This window comes from Embiotoca jacksoni, unplaced genomic scaffold (genome assembly GCF_022577435.1).
Source record: "Embiotoca jacksoni isolate LCO1_2020_lvr unplaced genomic scaffold, fEmbJac1.0.p SCAF_4, whole genome shotgun sequence".
Lineage (NCBI taxonomy): Eukaryota > Metazoa > Chordata > Actinopteri > Embiotocidae > Embiotoca > Embiotoca jacksoni.
The window spans coordinates 23,603,297-23,625,332 of NW_027185392.1; the positions used below are offsets into that span (position 1 = coordinate 23,603,297).

A 22,036-nucleotide genomic window follows, 5' to 3' on the forward strand; every position below is an offset into this window, starting at 1 on the left:
TTTATCATGAACAAGCCTTCATATATATAATGTATATATGTTCTGCCTGGTCTTTCATTTTTTTAAAGATGAATTGTGGGTTTTTTTTTGAGGGGGGATAAAGGTTCAGCTCTCTTCAACACCAAAATACGTGATGGTGAAGCAAAAGCTGTGATGAGCAGGTCTTCATTATCACTGACGAACAATAAAATACCACATGGACACAATAAGAACACCACAGGAATCCAATACAACGCTTATACAATAAATACAACTTTCTGAAGCATGTAATGTCCAATTCTTTATAGATTCTGTCATAACAATCTATGAGGCCAGTGTGTATTGGATCGCATTATATATTCTGCATTGTACCGTTAAATCAAGACACTTTTTATCATCCTATCAACCTAAGTGAGTGAAACACAAACACACACTGAATTATTTGACACATACATTATCACACATTAATCACTCGAAAAATCTTATTGTTACATTTTTCTATCAACACTGTACAAGCTCTCTATGAACATATTTTACGGAAAGCTATATAGTGCATTGCAAGTATTCACAACAAAACAGTTTAAATTGCATCACGTCTCACGAGCTTTCCTACATTCAAGTGATTCATGAGTAGCAACAGTAAAACACAGCAGGTTTAGTTACTAGTCACATTTCTATTTACACTCCAACACTGTTCGTCTTTATTAAAGGAACTCCTTCACATCTGTTCCTCAGTGTCTTTCTTCAATCTTTGTTTTTGCTCCAACAAGTCTGTGCCTGCACAGAATCTCCAAACATCAGCGGAGGAGAGGAGGAGGAACTGTTGGTGACAGATCTCAATGAAATGTATAATTTATGATCTACATCCTTGAAGGTTCTGATTCTCTGTCACTTAAAGGTGAATTCAAGAGAAGTGTTTTATTTTCTTTGAGGTGGAAGAAGCTGATTCCCATGACATCGACTCTTCCTTTTTACCATTCAAAGAAAGACTGAACAGACCTGTGATTGGCTAAAAGTATTCCCTGATCGTGATGTCACAATAAATTGTATCAAGCTCAAGTGTAGCAGCGACAAAACCACCACCAACAAGAAAAAGAGTGTTTCCAAACTGAAAAACAACATGAATCACTGCTGCTTTAACGAAACCCGAATGTTATTCAAAGTAGTGTGTTGGTGCTGGTGGCCCGGTACCACCTGACCCGGACTTCCCATTCATTCTAAAACCATCGGAGCAGCCTTTAACCAATCCGCACTGACCGGCATACTGCTGCAACTACGTTTAGAAAAATAATGCCCAACTTCAACATCATTGCACTTTACCACCGACGCTGGTTGCTGATTGGTCCACCCTTCAGAGTGTCTGTGCACATGTTAACGCCAGCAGGACTTACAGACTAGAATTACAGCAAAGAAAACTGAAGCTGTGAGCGATAGTGAGGCGCAGCCGGGCTACGGTGTCGGTGTCTTATCTTTAAATCGATTTTTACTCGACTCAACTTAAATAATCACATTAATGCAACTGAAATCCAAATAGAACAGAGATACTGAGGAAAAAGTCAGCTGCTACGTGATTGTCAAAGGAACAAGCTGTCAAAGTGTTGTTGTGGCTCCATATATAAAGTTTTCTGACATATGACTGGTGCTGTATGATGGACTCAATTCAATTTAAGTATAAGAGAAGCTGTTGCTGAGCTGAAAGAGCTTTCCAAAAATATCTCCTTTAATAAGCATTTTAACATCAGAAATATTTCTTCTTAAATTTTTCCTTTTTCTATTTTGACACCTTGTGGGCAGAAAAACTAAGTTGTGAACAGACAGAAGCTAAATTTCCAGGTTGATATGGCAGACAGGTACTCAATAACATCTAAGATTTGGATTGATTTAGCGTTGTGTTTGCAGCCCCCTGATGAGTGTGACTCCTTTTCGCTCTGGATTTGTTCCCCACCAGCTCCTCTCCACGTGAATGTTTGTGCAGAAAGGTGTTCCCCTTCACAAGAGTGGGACAGATGGATGGAGGTCATGTGTGCCAAGTTTGTAGAGTTCACTACAAAACAGTTATCTCAAGGCGCTCTTGCGATAACTATTTTACTCACGGGGATTATTTTCAATGCTACCAGCACATTTTTTTATTGTCACGTTTATTTTTTATTACGTTGCTTCTTCTTTTAGCCACATTCGATATTTAGGTTCTTGTCCGCCAGTGAATCCCATCGGGGAGGCATCTGGTCGGTCCCACATTCATTGTGCAGCAGGACATTGAGCCCAAACGTCAAGCGAGAGGAACTATCATCAGCCACAATAAGATCAAGTAGTCCTGCAGCAGACGGTCTGGCCCCGGAAGATCTATGATCTCAAAGTTCAAACCTATTCATTCATTTAAAAAGGGAAGTTATGCTCTGAAAGATGTCTGGAAATACTCGAGCAGAAGTACTGTGTGTGGTTTATAGTCCACAGGACATGCAGACACACTGGTATGGTCCTCCAGTTTCCATGTTCTTTTGTCACTTATTGCCTTTCTGAGCATGCAGTCCATCATATATAATACATAATCTTACTTATGGGGCATTATAGGGTGTTAGTGGGGAAAAAAGGATCTCCGTCTATACACAAGTAAGCTCCACGCAGGAAGAAGCAGAGCTCAGACTAATCTCCAGGTCGTCACGATGTGAGACAACACCGGGAACCCTGAGACACTTTTACATGATGGGATATTCTCTAAATTAAAGAGTTATAAATGCAACCTTCCTGTTCCATGGCCGGCCCATGGGCCTCTGGTACTGGCTATAATCTGTGTTTTATTCATTCAAAAGAATTAATTGGAACTTTATCCAATATGTTATTTCTGCTTTGCTCGTGCTGGTTGTCATTGTTTTCATACTATAAGGAGGTTTACGTCCTCTGAATATTCCCAAACTACACAATGATCATTACAAAAAAAAAAAAAAAAAACGAACGAACTCACATTAATTCATCATTTCACCTCAAACAGTGAGCCCGTTTGTTGCGTGTCCATTTGCCGGATGCCCATTGGCTTTGCTTTTGGCCGTTTCACTGTCTGACTGGGTCAGAGCAACACTCTCTTTGTCTGATTGGCCGACGGCCGTCCTATGACGCGCTGCCTTTGCTCGGATCAGGTTTCTCCGGTGATACAATAAATAACCGGGCAACAGGAAGCCGACCACGGAGAAGATGAGGAGGGCCACGTTGATCTGTTGTAAGCAGAGACGTGTAAGTACAAGTTCCAAATCTGTCACAAAACACTGTGTGTGTGTGTGTGTGTGTGTGTGTGTGTGTGTGTGTGTGTGTGCACCCTACCCAGTAAGGATCTCCGTTGAGGTGCCCCACCATCACCATGAACAGTGGCTGTTGGAGCAGGGCGAATGCAGCACTGACCATCGACTGCATACCGGTCAGTGTCCCAAAGTGGTTGGCTGGATACCTGACGTGGGAAAATAAAAAGACATGGTTTCCTTTTTGATCCATTTTTAGTTCCTTGCTCGTTGAAGTAGGGTTGCTGTTTTTCATGGTTGTAGTTTATAAAGAGTCACATGCTGTGACCTGTTATTTTATGGCAAAACATTCAACTGTTTGATATTGATTGAATTTAACTGATATTATTTGGCCACATACTGTAAACACAGCACCGAGCAAACAGTTGCTCATTTTCACATCCAGCAGACACACAGAAACACAAGCTTCCAGTTGAAGTTGTTTGTTTGGCCGCGCTACAAAATATATCCAATATTCACCTTCCTGTATTTTGTCTGAAAACCCCCCGAACAAACTATGTGGCTTTTTAGCTGCTATTTGTTCCACTTTTCTGCCCACTAGTCACGCTTTGTGCTGTGTGCTGTGGGTTCATCGGTGCTGTTTAAAAAGAGAAGTAAAAGTGAGCTGGCAGAAGCTTAAAATCTCTGTGAAGCTGAAGGGAACTGCAGCCAGGTGACACTCTGCTGTGGCTTTCTCACTACAAGCAACATCTTTCACGTTAAACATCCCAATTTCAATATAAATATACCGCAAATTCTAATATCCTGGTGGTGTTACTCACACAGCTGCGTAGAGACCTCCACAGCAGGAGTGGATGAATCCTCTCACGATGGTGTGCAGAACAAACGACACCACCTTTAAGAGAAAGAGACAGAACAACAAACAGATGTAGAAATGATCGTCTCACATTTATGTGCTTTGGTTTTTCTGTCTGTAAATTGAAATGCTTTTGCGTCTTCATTCTGTATAAACATACGTGGAATATTTTATCGTTGTATTCCTGTGCAGTATTTCTCTAACCTGTAAAGGCAGGTTGTCAATCAATGAAAGGATTCCAAAGGTGACCAATAGGAGGTTGGTGAAGACGAAAGCTCTCATGGCATTGGTCAATTTCTGGACCTTTCTTTCTCTCTTTGGGGAGTCTGATTGGCTGAGGGGGACAAATGTCAAAGGTCAGAAGAGGCTTGCAGCTCAGGAAGAGGTGAGGTGATCTTATGCAACAAACAGCTGTCTGTCTGCTGTATATCAGTGCACACATGTAGCAGCTCAGTATCTGAACCCAAAGAGATGCTACTCAACCCTTCTCGTACCTCCTCTCCGTTTGTGTGTTTGTATTTTCCTCTTCACACTCCTTCAACCTCCAGTCCATGATGTAGCCAATCAGAGGACACGTCAGCAGACACAGCAGCTGCAGGGTACCGAAGATGGACGAGTAGAAACCGACTGGAGAGGACAGAGATGGAGGGAAGTCCAAAGACCGTGTATCAATAAGAAACAGGTATCTGCTTCTATTCAAGCCCGTCGGGACCCGACCAGGACTCGGTCTTAAATCGAGTCTCAGAGGATTTTAGTCTCATAAATTGCCAATGAGCATCCTGGATGTTACCTTGTTCCTCCACCTCCTTCTGTAGCTCCACTGAAGCTAAAAGACACAAAGGTTGCAGGTCAGGAAACACAACAGATGGTTTAACATGTTCAAAATCAGTAGCAACATCAGTGCAGTCAGCTTGGACCAAAGTTTTCTCACTATAAAATGATTCTGACTGCTTCATCTTTAATCTTCTGTCAAATAAAACCCCACAATGTTGATCTTAAATTTAAAAAAAGGGATCTATATGTATGTATGTATGTATATATATGTACTGTATGTAGGTTATCATTCTTACGGTTAGGGTTGCCGTGGGTGACCAGGAACTCCAGCATCTTATTCATGGCACCCATGAAGAAAATCAGCCTCAGTTGGGTCATCGCCATGGTGATGACACTCCACAGGAAGATGGGAGAGCACACAGAACGACAGAGTGGCACCGAGGCTGCAGAAGCACAAACGTGAAGTGTGAACGCAGCCTTTAGTTTGGCAGATAGAGTTACAGTCAGCAATCAAACTAAACTGTCGCAGTTCACCGAGAGGTCAGTTCGATGGGAAACTTTCTCTTTGGTTTTTTGCGGTATTTTGCCGAGAGCAGAACCCATCAAAGACCTGGAGTTGGTGTTCCATAATTACCTTGTTCTAATGGAGGTAACTGAATCATCCGTGTCCTGTATGCTAATTCACAACCGGCAGAACTAGGAACCAGTTTGTAACACTCTCACACACGGAGTACGGTCGAAGATGACTGACACTTTCAGTTGAAGCCTCCGGGAGTTTCACTGAACACTTCAGACACAGTTGCACTGTGAAAGAAATCGACTTGTAAATAAAAAAAAGTCCTCTGACAGGATCTCATGCTGCTTCCAGGGAGGACATGTGATTAATTCAGCGTACGGTCCCAGGTGAACTCCAGACAGACCTTCTCATTCCAGGGTTTTCTTTTTATTTCACTATTTTCCACAATGAGGAACAATACCGAAGACATCACCTCAGAAATCACCAATGATTGGCAGGAAAAAAACAGAGCCCACATGGATGCTTTCCATAGTTCAGGTAGCAGGAAGCTGTGAATCAGGTCTTCATATTGGAGCTGCTGCAGAGAATCCGCTACCGAGGAAGACCATGAAGAAGAAGAGGACTGCTTGGACCAAGAAACATAAGCAATGAACATTAGACCAGTGGAAATCTGGACTTTATCACCACGGCGACCACAGTGTTCTGCAGTTATTCTTGCCATGCCGTCTGGTTTGGGCTTCGTGGGACCGTCGTTTGTTCTGCAGCCATCAGTGAGTCAGACACACGAGTGTTTGACCAAAAGTGATTAGTCACCCGACCCGGATCCAGCCGAGGTGGTGGGGAAGAGCTGGTGAAGGACGAGCAGCCAGCAGGTGCTCAGCATACGTTGGAGACTGTTGGAAAAGCCTCCGAGCTGTCTGAGAGAATGAAGAGTCTTAAAACTCTCATCAAAGTGGGAGGTGTGTGTGTTGGGGGGGGGGGGGGGGGGGGGGGCTTACAACATAAATCCATGAGTGTTAGTTCATAGTTCAGATTTTTTTTTTTTTTTTTTTTTCTGTTGAAAATAGAATAAAGAAAATGAGGTGGTGCATCCAAACCTTCAACCCGTACTGTATATGACATAATAACTTTTCAGACATTTCAGTCATGTCAATATTGTTTTAATTATATCCTGGCTGGAAGACAGACGTGTTTGTGACCTCCCTGTCATATAAATAAGATGCTCTGAAACCCACAATTTAAACAAGCAAATAACATTGATGGTGAAACTATCATCAGTTTAGATACTGAAGTGATCTGAGACCTGTTTGACAAGAAAAAAACTTCTATACTAGTTGTTTTACACAAATCTGCTCAGTACCAGTGAAAGGTTTGAGCACCGCTACTCACTCAAAGGTTTTTCTACATGTATACTATTTTCTAGTGTGTAGAACAAAACTAAAGACATGAAATAACATGTATGGATTTACAGTAAACAGACAAACTGGAGGAGTGTTGTGGCTCGTCGTCTTGCTGAAAAAACAACGACGGTCCCGCTAAGCTCAAACCGGACGGGATGGAGTTTATGACCATGACAGCTCGTCCTCGAAGCTTCACACTGGGAACCACAGACGCAGACCTGGAATTCAAAATCTCACTTTTGGACTCATCATACCAAAGTCCAGATGTGCACTGGTCTCATGTCCTTGTGTTTCCTGGACAAAGCCGATGTTTCTCTCATTGGCCTCCCTCAGCGCTGTTTTTTTCTTTGCCACAGTTTGACGTGGGCTCTAATCTGAGGTGATTTTCTGATGCTGGTAGATTTGATGAACTTCTCTGAGAGAACTGCTGGTCCTCCTGTCTGCCGTGAGAGTTCAGTTTCATCACAGCAATTGACGTTTTTTTCAACTGCACCTGAAGAATCTTTAAAAGTTTGTGAAATCTTCCAGACTAACTGACTTATGCATCTTAAAGTAATAATGAGCTGCTGTTCCTCTTAACTTAGTTCATTAGTTTTTGCCATAATAAGGATTACTAAAGTAATTGCTTCGTACCAAGACGACCTCGTCACCAGACAAGCGATGGTCTCATTAAGAAGGCAGGAAAAAGTACCCTGGGAGGTGCTGCGGGCGTCCGGCTGCTCCGGTTCCGGCTGCTTGGGTCCCATCGTGTCCTCCATGACGGTCACCATGGTGATGTACCTGTCCCCGGTCATCTTGTCCTCTGTCACCAGCCCACTCAACTTCACCTTTTTCCTGTAGAGAGAAGAGCAACAGATGGATCGTGTAACGAGACATCTGAAAGGAGCCCAGCAGTTAATCATGAAATGATGGAGAGGGACGTCATTTTTTAACGCCGTCTAAAAGAAGTGAAACCTGCCGAGACTTGAGGGCACTGACGAATTAAATTCAGGATTACTGAATATCTGTTGTCAAAAGTCATAGAAAAGGTTCAACATGCAGTGTGCTCAGTGTATTTCATAACTCTTTATATTAGATTTGACGTAAATGAAAAGTTCAGTGCAGTAATGGTCAACTTGTCACCAAAAATCATGATTAAATGATCTTTTAATAACTGAATATTTATACGAGTTTTTCACAAAAGTGCCAAACACAAGCCACTACCCAATGTGTGTCTGACCCCTGACCCACCTGACCTCTGACCCCAGCCCTGACCCGACTGAGTGATGGCATAGAGAGGATGTGAGCTGGCAGTGCTGTGGAAACGTGGGACGGAGGAGAATCACTCAAATCTCGTCTATCGTGTTTGCTCACATTATCTATGAGCATCAATGTCACATGACAAATCTCAGAGCTTTAAAATAGATTTGAAAACTATGCAAAATGATCATAACATGATTTTTTCACCTGGTCATCAAACAGTTATCGTTATTGTGCTTTCTAAACTTTTGTGTTGTTGTGTTGGGGCCGGTATCTCCAGTTCTCAGTCTCAATCCTACAATCACTTTTTTTTTGTACATTATGGCTTTTTCAATGACATTTTCGTGTTTGGTAGTTTTAAAGATAATTGAACGTGCCTTCTATAACTTGACAGACAGGAAGGTATCAGGCAGTGACACGCTGACACAGATAACTGGAGTTAGTGTGTGTTGGTGTCTACAGTTGAGTGTGTGTACGTCATGTAAACTGTGACGCAGCAGGGTGTTTGAACTCACGTGTATCTGACGTCTTCGGGTGCAGGGAAGGATTCACCGGGCCAGTTCAGAAGGCAGTTGAGGAAGACCATGCAGGCCATACCGGACCAAACCCACATGATGACCCGGAAGGACACGCCGAGGTCGTAAATCAGCTGGAGGAGGAAGAGGAAGGTTTGGGAGGAAGACAGGAAGAAGAGGAACGAGGGGGATGAATGAAAGAGATAAAAACATGTTTAAATAGTGACACACGTCCCACCATGTGGTGAACGGTGTTTCCTTTATTTTCAACAGGGTGGAGAGAGGAGAGCTCCATCTACACATCAATCCAACTAATCCAATCCAATTTCACACTGCTGCCAGTGAAACAAACTAAAGACAAACTTTGCACTTAGCTGATCATGAGAGCACAGCGACTGTTCACATTTTCAGGATATTGATTTGCCAAAGAAAAAACAGTTTTGCACGTTAATGTGACAGCAAACACTAAGAAATAAAGAATTTAATAAGAATTTACTAATTAAAGATTAGAACTATCAATGTAATTAAGGTTTATACATAGATGACAAAGTTGTTGCATCGTTGTTAAATAAGAGGAAGACTATATAAAAGTGTTTGTAGCTTCCGGGTCTGAAAAATGGTTCCGATCCAGAAGTGTCTTCAGCTGCAATACCAGCGAGTGCCACTAGAGGTCGGCTCCAAAAAGCCTCCGGCTCCATAGACTCCCATTCAACTTCTCTCATCAAATCCAAAGTGAATAAAATGTGTCCATCAGTTATCTCGGTGTTGTTAGCTAAAGTCACTCCTTCTTATTAGTTTTCTGGAGGTCCATCTGAAAATAATCCCTCATTCATTAGAAAAGAAGATTCAAGAAGACCTGTTTTTGGGGGCGTGTCTGTTTGATTGACAGGCCTGTGGTGCAGTCAGGTTACAGCTATTGGTGGGCGGGACGTAGTATCGTCAGGTTTCCTATCAGATCAAGTCAAATCCTCCCCATCTCGTCCAAATATGGTCACTTCCTGCTCCAAACCGAACCAGCAAGATGGTGCTGGCCAAAATCTGAACTGGAGGCTTCATAACGGTCATTCACAAAACAACGGGTGACGTCACTGCTGGTTGCATACATACATACATATATATATATACATAATAACCCTTCAAATATCAGTCCCTGGCCAACAGTGGTTATCTTGTGAATTACATGTTCCACTAGTTAGACCATTAAAACTTTGAGCATATTAAGTTTTTAATTTAGACATATAATATATATGAAGCTACTGAATTCACACTGTGTATATAAAATTTAGCACAAAATCAGCATTGAGTGGTTTGTGTTCACGACAGAACGTCGTCTTGAAGGACGTCCAGCTGACGGATAAGTAACGTCAGGAACGTCTGGAACAGTTATTCAGTGTCTAAATGTTTGCTGGGTCAAGAGTCTTTGTTGTGTGTGTGTGTGTGTGTGTGTGTGTGTGTGTGTGTGTGTGTGTGTGTGTGTGTGTGAGCACCTTGACAGCAGGGAAGGTGACGGCTGAAGAAGCGTAGGAGCCGATCATCAGGGAGAGGATGGTGGATCGAACGTTCCCAAACATGTTCGGCAGCTGAAAGAACGACAGAAAGATTAAAAAGAATATTAGATACATAAATAAACTTATATTAACATATCTAAACCTATTAATCACACATGGTTCAAGTCTGATGATCTTTATCCTGGTTAAATCTTTTCGAGAAAACAACATAAAACCGACTAGAATGAATAAACTAACTTGCTGTCATTGAATAAACTTAATACATTTCCAGTTATTTAGTTGCATTTTAAACATTTAACCAGCAGGTGGAGCTGCTGATTCTTCCACAAGCACTTCAAGTCAGGGCTGAAAATTGAGCTGATTACCACACACACACACACACTTTCACTGTGGACAGCACTTACACAAACCCAAACCTTGAACCACAACAAATTCACACTCCAACCGCACTGAGGACATTTTCATTCATCGGTGGTTTACAGTTTCCTTCACACCTGAACCTGGACCAGAACCTCAGAAAAGACCTCAGTAGGACCACGTTTTGGTCCCCAGGAGGACCACGGGTTGGTGTTTATTCTGGACAAAATCACCAAAGAAGGAATAAACACACACACACACACACACACACACACACACACACACACACACACACACACACACACAGATGGTAGGTTTTGGAGGGTGTGTGTGTGTGTGTGTGTGTCAGCAGACTTTCACTCTAACTATAGACACAGTTGGAGTTCCACCAATCACGCAGCTCGCTGCACGTGTCTCCGTTCCCACTGGCGGCCTTCAGGAGTCACTTTAAAGGAGCGGCGTGGCGCGGCCGATTTTCAGGCAACAAGCGGCGAGGTTGCAGATCCTCCGCTGGAGAACCTGCAGCGGTCTCTCTAGATCAGCGTCTGGTTCACCGTTCTGGGCCACAGTAGAAACATCTACATCAGTTTTAGATGAGTGATGATTTCAAGGTTTGATGATTTGGACCGAAACACATAATTTTGTCTGAAGGAGTTCAAACATAACACAATTAGTATGAATATTTGTTTAGGATACCATCACAGCCTCATTTGAGAGATAAGCTAGCGTGCGTGTGACGGTCAGTCAGAGGTCAGAGGTCAGACACGTGACGTTCAAACACCTGTTTCACACATGTAGATATTTAGTGTTCACAAAAGAAGTGACGGAAATGTTTTTTTTATAACAAATGAAAGGGAGCTAAAGAGAGAGTTACAGCTCCTGGCTCTGTTTCCATCCACACAGCTGGTCAAGAGAAGTGCTCGGACACGGAGGAGGGAAATAAAGACACCATTTCCAAGGTGGTCGGTTCTTCTGAGCGGACGTCACAAACAGCTCCTGCTGACATCGTGTGTTGTTCGTCTCTCTTTCTTCTGAAGAATGAAGGGGCCAAATTTTTTTTTTACAACTGAAGTGAAGTCACATCGCTGCCAGTAAGTCCAGTTTTGACGTGAAATATTCACAGGTCGGTATTTTGTCTCGCCGCCTCACGTACTCTGACTTTGTACCTCGGCGTAGAGCGAGCGCAGCGCTTCCTGCTGTCGCAGTGAACGTTGACGTTGGCTGTCAATCAAAGAGTGTGGACTCATATTAGGACACCGAGGTGGACCGGACTGAAATACCTCAACGACTATCCGATGGACGGCTGTTAAATTTGGAACATTGGTGGTCTCCAGAGGATGAACCCTCCTGACCTCCATGAGCTCTTTACAGAGAATATTTTATGTATTAGTTGGGCTGTCTTAAAATTTGAGTTTCATGTTCAACAATGTGCTTAATTGTAAAAAAAAAGAAAATGGCTGATTCTTTACTTTTTCTTTGTAGCACCGTCATCACCTGAACATGCTCATCAAATATTTTGACCAGGATAAACTTTGTCTTTGTGAGAATGTTTTCAGTACACTGTAGACTCTCTGTTGAGATAAATAAATAAATAAGGACGATCTGACCTCTTGATCAGAACCCAGTTGGAGATTTTGGGTTTAAAAAAAACAACACTTTTGTCTATTTCCGTCCAGCTCGGCACAAACGTGCGTGGCTGAGGTAGTTTGGTATTTTACTCTGTTACTAAACCAGATGAGTCGATGAAATGGCTTTTGAATTGTTACTTTTTTATGTGTCATTTAATTCTGATTGATTTGATTTATAGTGAACCTGAGTTGACTTTTTATAGATCGGCTGCTGCGTCACGACGCGCACCAACAGCCTGATTCACATCCAATTCAACAGCTTCATTTTTCATATGTTTAACTGAATCAGATGGTTGCGATTAAAAAAAAAACATTGTTTAAGTTATTTATGTTAAGTGGGAATAAATATGTAAAACATCCACCAAAACCTATCTGGAGTTTTGGATGAGGTTTATTCTTCAGACCAGCTGTAAGCCTGGAGAAGGTGAACATTCACCTTAATATTGGCACCGAGATCACACTGCATCAGCGCCTCTTCAAGAACAACAACCCCCCCTCCCTCCCCTCCACCCCCCGCGCCTCTCCCGCTGGGTATGAAAATAGGTCTGAAGATAAAAATACCTATAAATTTCTTAGAGGATAAACTGCTTTATCAGAGTCGACAGCACTAAACAGGTTGTAGATGAACTGGGAACGGCCACCGTCTACATCAGGTAGTTACAACAAGAACTTATCAACCAGATAACACTCGACACGCCGTCATGTCTCCGTCACTTCAGAGGACATTACATCAACTCGCTGACTCTAAACCGAACCATCAGCTCAACCTGAAGTGATCTGAACCTGCTGTAACCTCAAACCGAGTCCTTGTACGAGAATGTAATGATTGACATTTTGGCCCCAGGATGAGCGGTGGGCCCCGACAACGTGACAGATGTACGCGCTCACGACACACGCAACACTAAACAACTGAGCAGGAATGACGGCACAGTGACTATGTCAAGTTCAGGACATGGTCCGGGTCAGGAAGTGTGTGTGTGTGTGTGTGTGGAGGCGGGGGGGGGGGGGGGGGGGGGGGGGGGGGGGGGGGGATCCCGAGAAAGAGTCAGAGAGACATTGGGTTGACCAGAGGACAGGCTGCGGGGGGGGTGTGACACCCTCCCAGGCTTTGGATTGGCTGAGAGGCTGCAGCAGAATTTAGAACAGCATGTGCAGCTTTCAAAAATACACACAGACACACACAGACACACACTGCCAAACATGTGCTTTGTGTCACTGATACACAACTGGCGAAGCAGTCCGGTAGACGTTGCGGACTCAAAATAAAGAAACAAATTTCACCCTAAATCACAGAAGTCAGGAGGACCGTTTAGGTGTTTGAACTTTGACCGCGAGACAGATGGAAACGTGAGGATTTGGGGCATCCTGGTGAACGACGCAGTGCATCATGCTGCTGTGAAGTCTCTGGTTCACATCCAGACAGCAGAGAACTTTGTCCCATGTCACTATCCCTGTTTCCTGTCTCTCTCTATTGCTGACTGCAGTTCAGGAGGTTTAAAACAAAGACTGGATATAAAAGTGTTTGTAGCTTCCAGGTCTGAAGAATGGTTCCGATCCAGAAGTGTCTTCAGCTGCAATACCACCAAGTGCCACTAGAGGTCGGCTCCAAAAAGCCTCCGGCTCCATAGACTCCCATTCAACTTCTCTCATCAAATACTGGTCTCCACCAGTTATTTCCAGTCAGATCTCCAGCTCATCCAAATATGGTCACTTCCTGCTCCAAACCGCTCCGAACTAGCAGAATGGTGCTGGCCAAATTTGGAACCGGAGGCTTCATAATGGCCATTCAGAACCAACGGGCGACGTCACTGCCGGTTGCCGCTTGGTCTAAACTGATGAGCTCCCCCTGGACTGATCATGTATGTACGCTATACTGACAACTTGTCCGCTGTGTCTGGTGAGACACGGAGACGCTTTACATCTTTTGTTCTTGTGCTGAGTTTGATCACCCTCCGTTATACAATGTCAGAGTGCAGTAACCGATTTTTTTGGCCAGTGGAGGCATGAAGCTGCAAAGACAGCATTGACAAACAATCTCTTTAAGAGAGTTGGTGTGAAGTATTGTTAGCAAACATTTTTCTGTTCACACATACATCAGACACAGGACGACACCGGCCTCCATTTGGAGTCGTGTTTGTGTTCATGTGGTGAACTTAAGTCCATTTTCTCCCCTTTTAGCTCAGACTTTCTGTTTTAGAAGAGCAGCCAGGGTTTCTGACATCACACACCAGGAAGGAACCAAACCCTTCAACATGTGGGGTGAATCTTTCCATATAATTGACCTGCCAGTTCAGGCTGCAGGCAGGCGGCGTGGGAGTGGGCGGGGATAGAGGGGGTCTATTTGCATATTTATGGTTCAGTGTATACTCAATGAAGTAAAGTTACATGGAAGCCACTGCAAGACAAAACTTCTAGATATGTATGTTGATGAACAGAGATGAGATGTTGGAGTTTGATATGTGTCAGGTGAAGAACCAGTTACAGATTAATGTGATTAATGGATTACAAAAGATAACTAGAGGTTTTATTTGTACGAGCTGGATCTGATTTTTACTGTTGTTGGCTCCAAAACCCACTGACACATCTAGTATGTGATCTGGCTGATTCACATCAACCTGACTTCCTCTGCTTTTATTTGAAATATTCCTCATGTGTCCCACAATTAGTGTGGTGAGAGCGCCTTCTCTTTCTCTGCCCTAAACTGTGGTATCTAGAAATCTAAACACCTGTCATTTTTTTTTTTTATCTGGCTGATGTTTAACATTCTGATTTAAAATTTTAATTATTGTTTTTATCCCTGGTGTTTTCTTCTTCTTATGAAAGATGCCTTACAAATAATGCCAAGTTGAGTTGACTTGACAGGTCAGCAATAAACAAGGTTCCCATATATATGAAAATATTGGATGAGGTGGAGGCAAATAATGTAAAGATGTGAGTGAAGGTGTGGAGCAGTTTTCAAAAAAAAAAAAAAGAGGTGTTTTTTGTGGAAGGAGCCGAGAGTCGAACTCCTGGTCCTTCATGGTGAAAGGAGCTCCTTCAGGGTGAGTTGGTATCTGTGGTTATACAGAGGTTTCCCAGGTGTCTCCCAGGTGTGTGTGTGTGTGTGTGTGTGTGTGTGTGTGTGTGTGTGTGTGTGTGTGTGTGTGTGTTAATCGTACCGTGAGAGAGGTGAAAGTCAGGCAGATTCCTCCGAAGCCGTTGAAGGAGACGGCGAAGAAGATGAGGACGGAGAGCGCTGATGGAACAAATGAAAAACACCATCAGCTATAATGAAACTTTAATTAATTTTTACTTTTGAACGTTTTCTGACCAAATAAGAACAAGAACACCGAGAGATGTCAGCTGTCACTTCTTTTCACAGCAGATTGAGTGACATTTTTTTTTCTTACAGGTTACTTTGTTAAACTGTGTTTCATCACTTGACTGCTCGCTTCCTTCGTCCTGTTCGAAGTCTTTTGTGAAGATGTCTCAGCGTCCCTCGGTCTCACGGTGAAGCAGGAGAGTAAAACGTCACCGTGACCAAACGGAGCGATGGTGTGTTTTGACGATGCGGCGAGTTGTCTCACCTTCAGGGTCGTACGCAGCAGCGGCGATCATCGAACAGGAAGCTGCAAAACAGAAACTGAAATACACAAAGACAGGATGTCAAGAGCACATCAGTCCCCAACTCAGTATCACGGCAAAGCGTGAAATAGACACGTTGGGCGGTCAAAGCGTGAAAGTTACACATTTTTAGAGCGTAAATGTCACGTGACGTGGGATCATGTGACCAACAGAGGTTTCATTTTCATCCACTACAGGAAAATGTGTAACTTTCACACCTAGACAGTGCAAAGCGTGGCTATCACGTTTTGTTATAGTGAACTGTCATGTGGGACGATGTCTTTATTGAGTTACTGTTATTAATTTTCCCTAACCTTGTTTTTTGTCACTAACCTTGTGCTTATCTAGTAACCCCAACCACGCGCTTTTGCGAAGTTTCATTTTCCTGTAAATCACATGACTCGATTAGTCGTATTAAAAACGTCATCTCTTCATACCTCTATGCCTCATGTAGCTCTCAGACACTGTAACAGTTATTCACACAGCTGAGCTCCACCAAACCAGCCGAATGAGCTTATTTAATGTTAACAATGACAAATTGATACTCAGCACACGGTTGGAGACCTCTGCTCTGTGCGATCGTTGTCGCATGTTTAATAGGGACATCCAGTGCATCAAAACAAGTGCTCCTACTTTCTTCTTCAACCAGTGACAATACAGAATCGCACTACGTGATGCGAAGCAGCAGAAACTGGAAGAAGTGAGGAAACCCAGCGAGTTAAAGTTAGAGAGAGACACCAGTGTTAAAGTAAAGAAACAGAAAAAACGTCTTGTTCACAGTTTGTCAGTAAAAACAGAAAAGAGACTGAAGGTGATTGTGTTCATGTTCAGTGTCACATTCACAAAGCTGCTGCATTAAAGCTAAAAACAAAAGTGTTCCCTTTCTGTTGTCCAAAGTTAATGTGCTGTCCTACAAACGGCACCATCATATTTTTATGTTGTGTTTTCCTAAATGAGTGCAAAAATCATTTGCAGTGAAACTAAATGATGACAGAGAATCGTTATCTCTGTTCAGATTCTCATTTTATCCACAAGCGTGCAGCTTTCATCAAACCCACAGTGAAATGTGAGCAGACTGACTGAGCAACGAGGAGTAACTCCATTCATCACGCTCTGCTGTTTATCTTGGGGGAGAAGGATTCATCCTGCAGCAGGACAATGAGACCAGAGAAGACGAAGGAGTGCAGACTGTCTCTGACTCCCCTCTCTCCTCAGTACATATAATAAAGTATATTTCTGCTAACTGATCCAGACATACAACTGTTCCACAAAAATAATTCCTCGGCAGAGTCGAGGAAACGCAGAATACGGTGGGAGGTGAAGTGACACCACGTGCTGAAGAGTGTAATATGTTATGTGTATATGATCCAAACCAAATTCTCAGAGGATTGTGGGTAATACCTGCCAGTCAGCCTGAGTGGGCGTGGCCCGTATCTGTCCATCAGGATCCCCAGGGGCAACGTGGCGGCGCTCAACAGGAAGGAGCCGATGGTGAAGCCCAGATTTAAGATCTCTTCCTGCTCCACGCAGCTCCGCCATTCACCGGCCTCCACGGGAGTCACGTTGGCGTGGACGGTCGCATTTTCTGGGTCGACGGAGAAACGAGTCAGGAAGTAGAGAATCCAAAACACAAGCTCGTTACACTGCATCTCGGTGGGAGGTCAGAGGTCAATGCAAGAGGTAAAAACAAGATGTGAAGAATATGGCCAACTGCTTCTGTTTCTATGAAAGAAGTTTTTGTGTCGTGTTTTTATAAATGCGACGTCATCCTTTCATTCATGCATCATTTCCTTGTTTATTTAGTATTTTATTGTTGCACTGAATCACTGAAACTACTTTCAACTGAAGAAATAGTCCCGTTTGTAGCGGCTCACTCGACAGACCTTTGTTTCTGTGATGGATCGCTGGTGTCGAGGTTTTAGAGGCATCGACCATTTATTTATCATTATTCATGGTAGTAAAGCTCAGACATCATTGAGTTGTATCCTCCTAATAAAGCAGCGCTCTCACAGCCGCACAGAAACCAGAGGATATTCTGTCTGATATTTGTGTCAGCTGAGATTCATCACTACAAATGTATGCTGCGTATCCACACTCTGTTCAAAGAGAACAACATTTCAAAAGGTTCAAAATACTTCGAGCTGCATGTTGTTCAAACGATACACAACACATGTACTACATTTCCGTTTGGTAACGTACTCATGAAAGAGTTTATGTTTTGAATTGAAAACAATCTGAGATCCTAAATGAAAACGTGGATCTGAAATGCAAAAATCTAAATGATGTGAGGGAGACGTGTGTTCGTCTTACCCACGCAAACGTGAGAGTAGAAGCCTTCGTTCTTCAGCATGATGAGCAGCGAGCCCCAGCCCAGCAGGACGGCAGAGAAGAGCAGGTTCTCTATGATGGCCGTCACCGCCATCCACCACCTCCTCCGGTAGGCCTGCGCCAGGCTGGGAGCCATGACAGCTGCAGATAGGAGGCACACACCGGTTCACCAAACTGCAGGACGGTTTCAGGGACGTAACTTTCAGCTGCAAACAAATTGTTTTCCTATTTCATTGTTTTATTGTTGTACAGCAGGGTTTCACAGTCAGACAGTAGAGGGTGATGATACAAACCGTACTGCGTAAAAGAGAATTACAGTTTATTATAACTCAGTTGTATCACTAATGACATAAAACCAACAAATGTGGCTTCACCGATAAAAAAACAGGTCCAACAGAGAAAATATCAGTCATGTGATCCTGCTGGTTGTAAACAAGTCGACACTAGAGGTTAAACTGAGAGAGGAAGCAGGCTGGCTGCTCAGAACGAAAGCAGGGAGTTGTTCTGCTTTCCTTTACTTTCTGAGCAACGTGTGATGGTCTGACTGCTGTTGCTTGTCGGCCTGATCTCAGCAGTTACTTATTTAGTAGAGTTATTACTGATAAATTTCATCGCCGGGGCTGAAAATTCAAAACTCCAGTTGTTAGAAAATAGAGTTTTCCCTCTGATCATTTGACCAAAGTTAGCTTTGCCAATGAAAAATCAAAATTATGTTCATGTACATGAGTAATACACACACACACACACACACACACACACACACACACACACACACACACACACACGATCACTGAAACATGAAGGCTGAACTTCAAATCAGTGGAACCAGTGTTCTCCGTTATGAGTGTGTAAATATTTGTGGGGCTGAAATTAAGTTCTATGTGGTAACTGAGTGTGTGTGTGTGTGTGTGTGTGTGTGTGTGTGTGTGTGTGTGTGTGTGTGTGCAGCTTTAGAAAGCAGTTAGTCAATGTGTGTAAAGCACATTTGAACACCTAGAGTCCTGCTGATCACTGAAATAGCAGCGCGCGCGCACACACACACACACACACACACACACACACACACACACACACACACACACACACACACACACACACACACACACACAGCAGTGCCACCAAAGTCAAAGTCACAAACCGAAGCGCAAAGCTCTAAAATGGAGATAACCTTAAAGGCCGTCAGTCGTCTGTAGATTTGTGCTTCATTTCATCCTGAATGTTCTTATTCCACTGAAAGGAAGTCCTCTCCTGGTCCTCACGAGGTTACAGACAGTCTGCAGTCCCTCGAGGACATCATCATGTTGCAATCGCAGTAATAACTTGTGGCAGCTTGCAATTTGCAAAATTGAATCAATTTTTTTCAAAATAAAAGTTCTCAACATAAGTTCTGCTGAACGGCACAAAGTCGTTCTTTCCAACCAAAACTGACTTCATCAACAAAAATAACGTCTTCAATCCTCCAATCATCAAAACAAACCAGCTGCTGGTTGAGCGTCTGCTGATCAGGTGACCAGGTTCATAGAGAATATGTGTTAATTACATTATATACACACTTGCGGCTGGAAGAGGTTGCACTTCGTTTTAGTGCCGACAGCATGTGTTGAATTAGGATTATTTAAAAAGCATTAAAAATTACCGAAGATGTCGCAAACTTTCCATCAGTTTTCTGACTCTGAACTTTTTTGTAACTTTGAGCTCCATGATTCTTTAAATCCAGAAAATGAAAACTTCTGTTCTGTGTGGTATGATTGTTACCACAGGAAGGGAAAACGTTGCATTATTTTTCCTTAAATTGCATATTCCCACAGTTTTGCACAAAAAACAACAAAAAAAAACCTAAAAATAGTTCAATAAAACTCCACAAACTGCATCGTTGTCTTTGATAAATCTGTTAAATCAAGTTTTCGTGAATGCAAAGATCACAAAAAACACTCCTGGAGGGACTGAGCACGCACTGCTGTTTGTTGTTGTACTTTGAAGTAAGTACAGGAAGTGTTGTGTTTTGTGTGTGTGTGTGTGTGTGTGTGTGTGTGTGTGTGTGTGTGTGTGTGTGTGTGTGTGTGTGTGTGTGTGTGTGTGTGTGTGTGTGTGCGTGTGCGTGTGTGTGCGTGTGCACTTCTTTGTTATGTTTGTGAGACTGAGTTTTAAACCCTGAACGTGAGGACACGTCTCCGACACGCTGGGCATGTTTGAGGGTTTTAGGGTTAAATCTGGATTAAGATGAGGGTTGGGGAGTTCAGCATTCACCTGTGATGGTGATCGCCATGGCAACGGGCCAGCGCGCACTATGTCAATTAATGTCCTCACAGAGAACAGCGACGCAAACATTTGTGTAAATCTGGGTGACGTTTGGTTGTCGGGGGAAACGAAGAGTCAGAAACACAAATGGAAGTCAAAGCAGTGTCCTTTGAAGTCAGTCAGCAAAATACCTGTGGATAATCTCTCTCTCTCTCTCTCTCACACACACACACACACACACACACACACACACACACACACACACACACACACACACACAGGACATTAAACCGATCATGTTCAACACTAACTCATCAGCCAAAACGTCGGTTATAAGGATCCCAATAAGTCCCCCACCCCTCCCCCTCCCCCACTGACAGGAAACAAGATTCAATCAATAAACTAATATTTACATTTGCATCATCCAGATGCCAACAAACATTTACATAATGTTAGCGGTTATGACACATTGAAGACATTTCTCAGCGTTGTGAGACACGTTGTCTGAAGTGATTTAAATCCTGAGACGCGACAGCAGCTGCTACTTCCTTCCTTTATTTAAGACTGAAGGATTTTCTTGTTATGTACATTTAAAATGTTTTGGTTAAAGTGGACAAATGAGTAAACCTGAGCTTAGAGACTGTAGGTGTTATATACCTACACAGGTCTGTGAATACCACCATTCACTGATGGCTTTCCCCTCTGAATAAATGTTAGTGTGTATAATCACATGTCATATGTCTCCTGTGTTGAACATGAACCCAACTTCACCTCCAGAGTTCCCGCTCAGACACACAACTTCATGTTTGTGGGCAAAGTGAGGAGGAACTCCTAAATCCTGAGCCAGCGTTTTAAAGATGACTCACCTCACGAGAACTTCTCCACCAGAAGCTGAACTGTCCTTAAAAAGGTGACGACTTAAATCTGTTTCTGCGTCCCAACAGGAGGAAACTCTTGTTTTAAACTTGACTTTTTCTTTTTCGGTCCTGCAGTGTGAATGTATGAAATCCTTCCCTCTGGTGCAGCGACACGTTGACTCTGTCCCTCTCTCTATGTACAGTATGTCTATAAATGGAGCTCCAGTCTTGCCCCCCCCCCCCCTTAACACACCCCCTTCCCCCTTAACACACACACCCCCTTCTCCCCTTAACCTCCCCCGAACACACACACACACACACAACACACTTTGGCCCAGACTCGACGTGTTCTTTGACAGAAATGAGAACGATTGTTTATTTTCTCCAGTTTCTGTGATTTCAATATTTTGGGGGGAAAAGAAGTTGAGGATTTTAAAATTTGAGAGTGAAGTGTGTCAGTGTGACGTCCTGACAGCTGCTCTCTGGCTCCATCGTGTGGTGAACTTTCACACCTTTGGCATTTTCCAACAACCTTTCCGGCCTGTCAGGCAGGCGGCCGGCTGGCGTCGGGCAGAGAGCGACGTGAGTCATCACGTTACACACCGTCACATCGTTCACGGAGGATTCAGTCGCTCGCGTCCTGTTCACTCATTTATTTTGCACAAGATGAGTTTGCTGCACTTTACGAGGTCTGACCTCTCCGTGACAGATTCACTGACCTGGCTTGTGGTGCGTGAAGATGCTTCCACGGGACGCGGGCAGTAACTCGGTGTGATGATGTCTCCACCAAGAGGCCGTCAGATACTGAAGCGTGAAGTTCACGTTCTCCGCCGCCTTCACGTCCTGCAGCGATCGAGATGCAAGGATAAAAACATCAGTGGAGAAATCTCAGCAACACACTGAACATGAAAGTGTATTTGGATCATATTCAACAGTCCAAAACTCAAAGATATCACATTGAGAAAATGAAAAGCTGCGTTTTTTACTTGATCAACAAACCACAAAGT

At 43.3% G+C, this 22,036-nt stretch overlaps 1 protein-coding gene across 2 annotated transcripts; it reads right to left on the reverse strand.

Moving 5' to 3' along the window:
• Positions 1-267: 267 nt before the first annotated feature.
• slc43a1b (solute carrier family 43 member 1b) lies at positions 268-21,211 on the reverse strand. 2 transcript variants are annotated; one of them, XM_069167557.1, is made up of 15 exons: positions 21,039-21,211; positions 17,917-18,075; positions 17,008-17,191; positions 15,570-15,625; positions 15,162-15,238; positions 9,998-10,090; positions 8,511-8,644; positions 7,448-7,590; positions 5,136-5,282; positions 4,856-4,891; positions 4,560-4,692; positions 4,270-4,399; positions 4,031-4,104; positions 3,295-3,418; positions 268-3,188 (listed from the first exon to the last, which is right to left on the reverse strand). In XM_069167557.1, exons 2-15 carry the CDS (start codon positions 18,068-18,070, stop codon positions 2,961-2,963), a joined length of 1,713 nt encoding a protein of 570 aa, XP_069023658.1. In that variant the 5' UTR covers positions 18,071-18,075; positions 21,039-21,211; the 3' UTR covers positions 268-2,960. The 2 variants fall into 2 exon arrangements, with proteins under 2 accessions (XP_069023658.1, XP_069023659.1); XM_069167558.1 differs by having other exon boundaries at positions 17,917-18,140.
• Between the last annotated feature and the right edge of the window lie 825 nt (positions 21,212-22,036).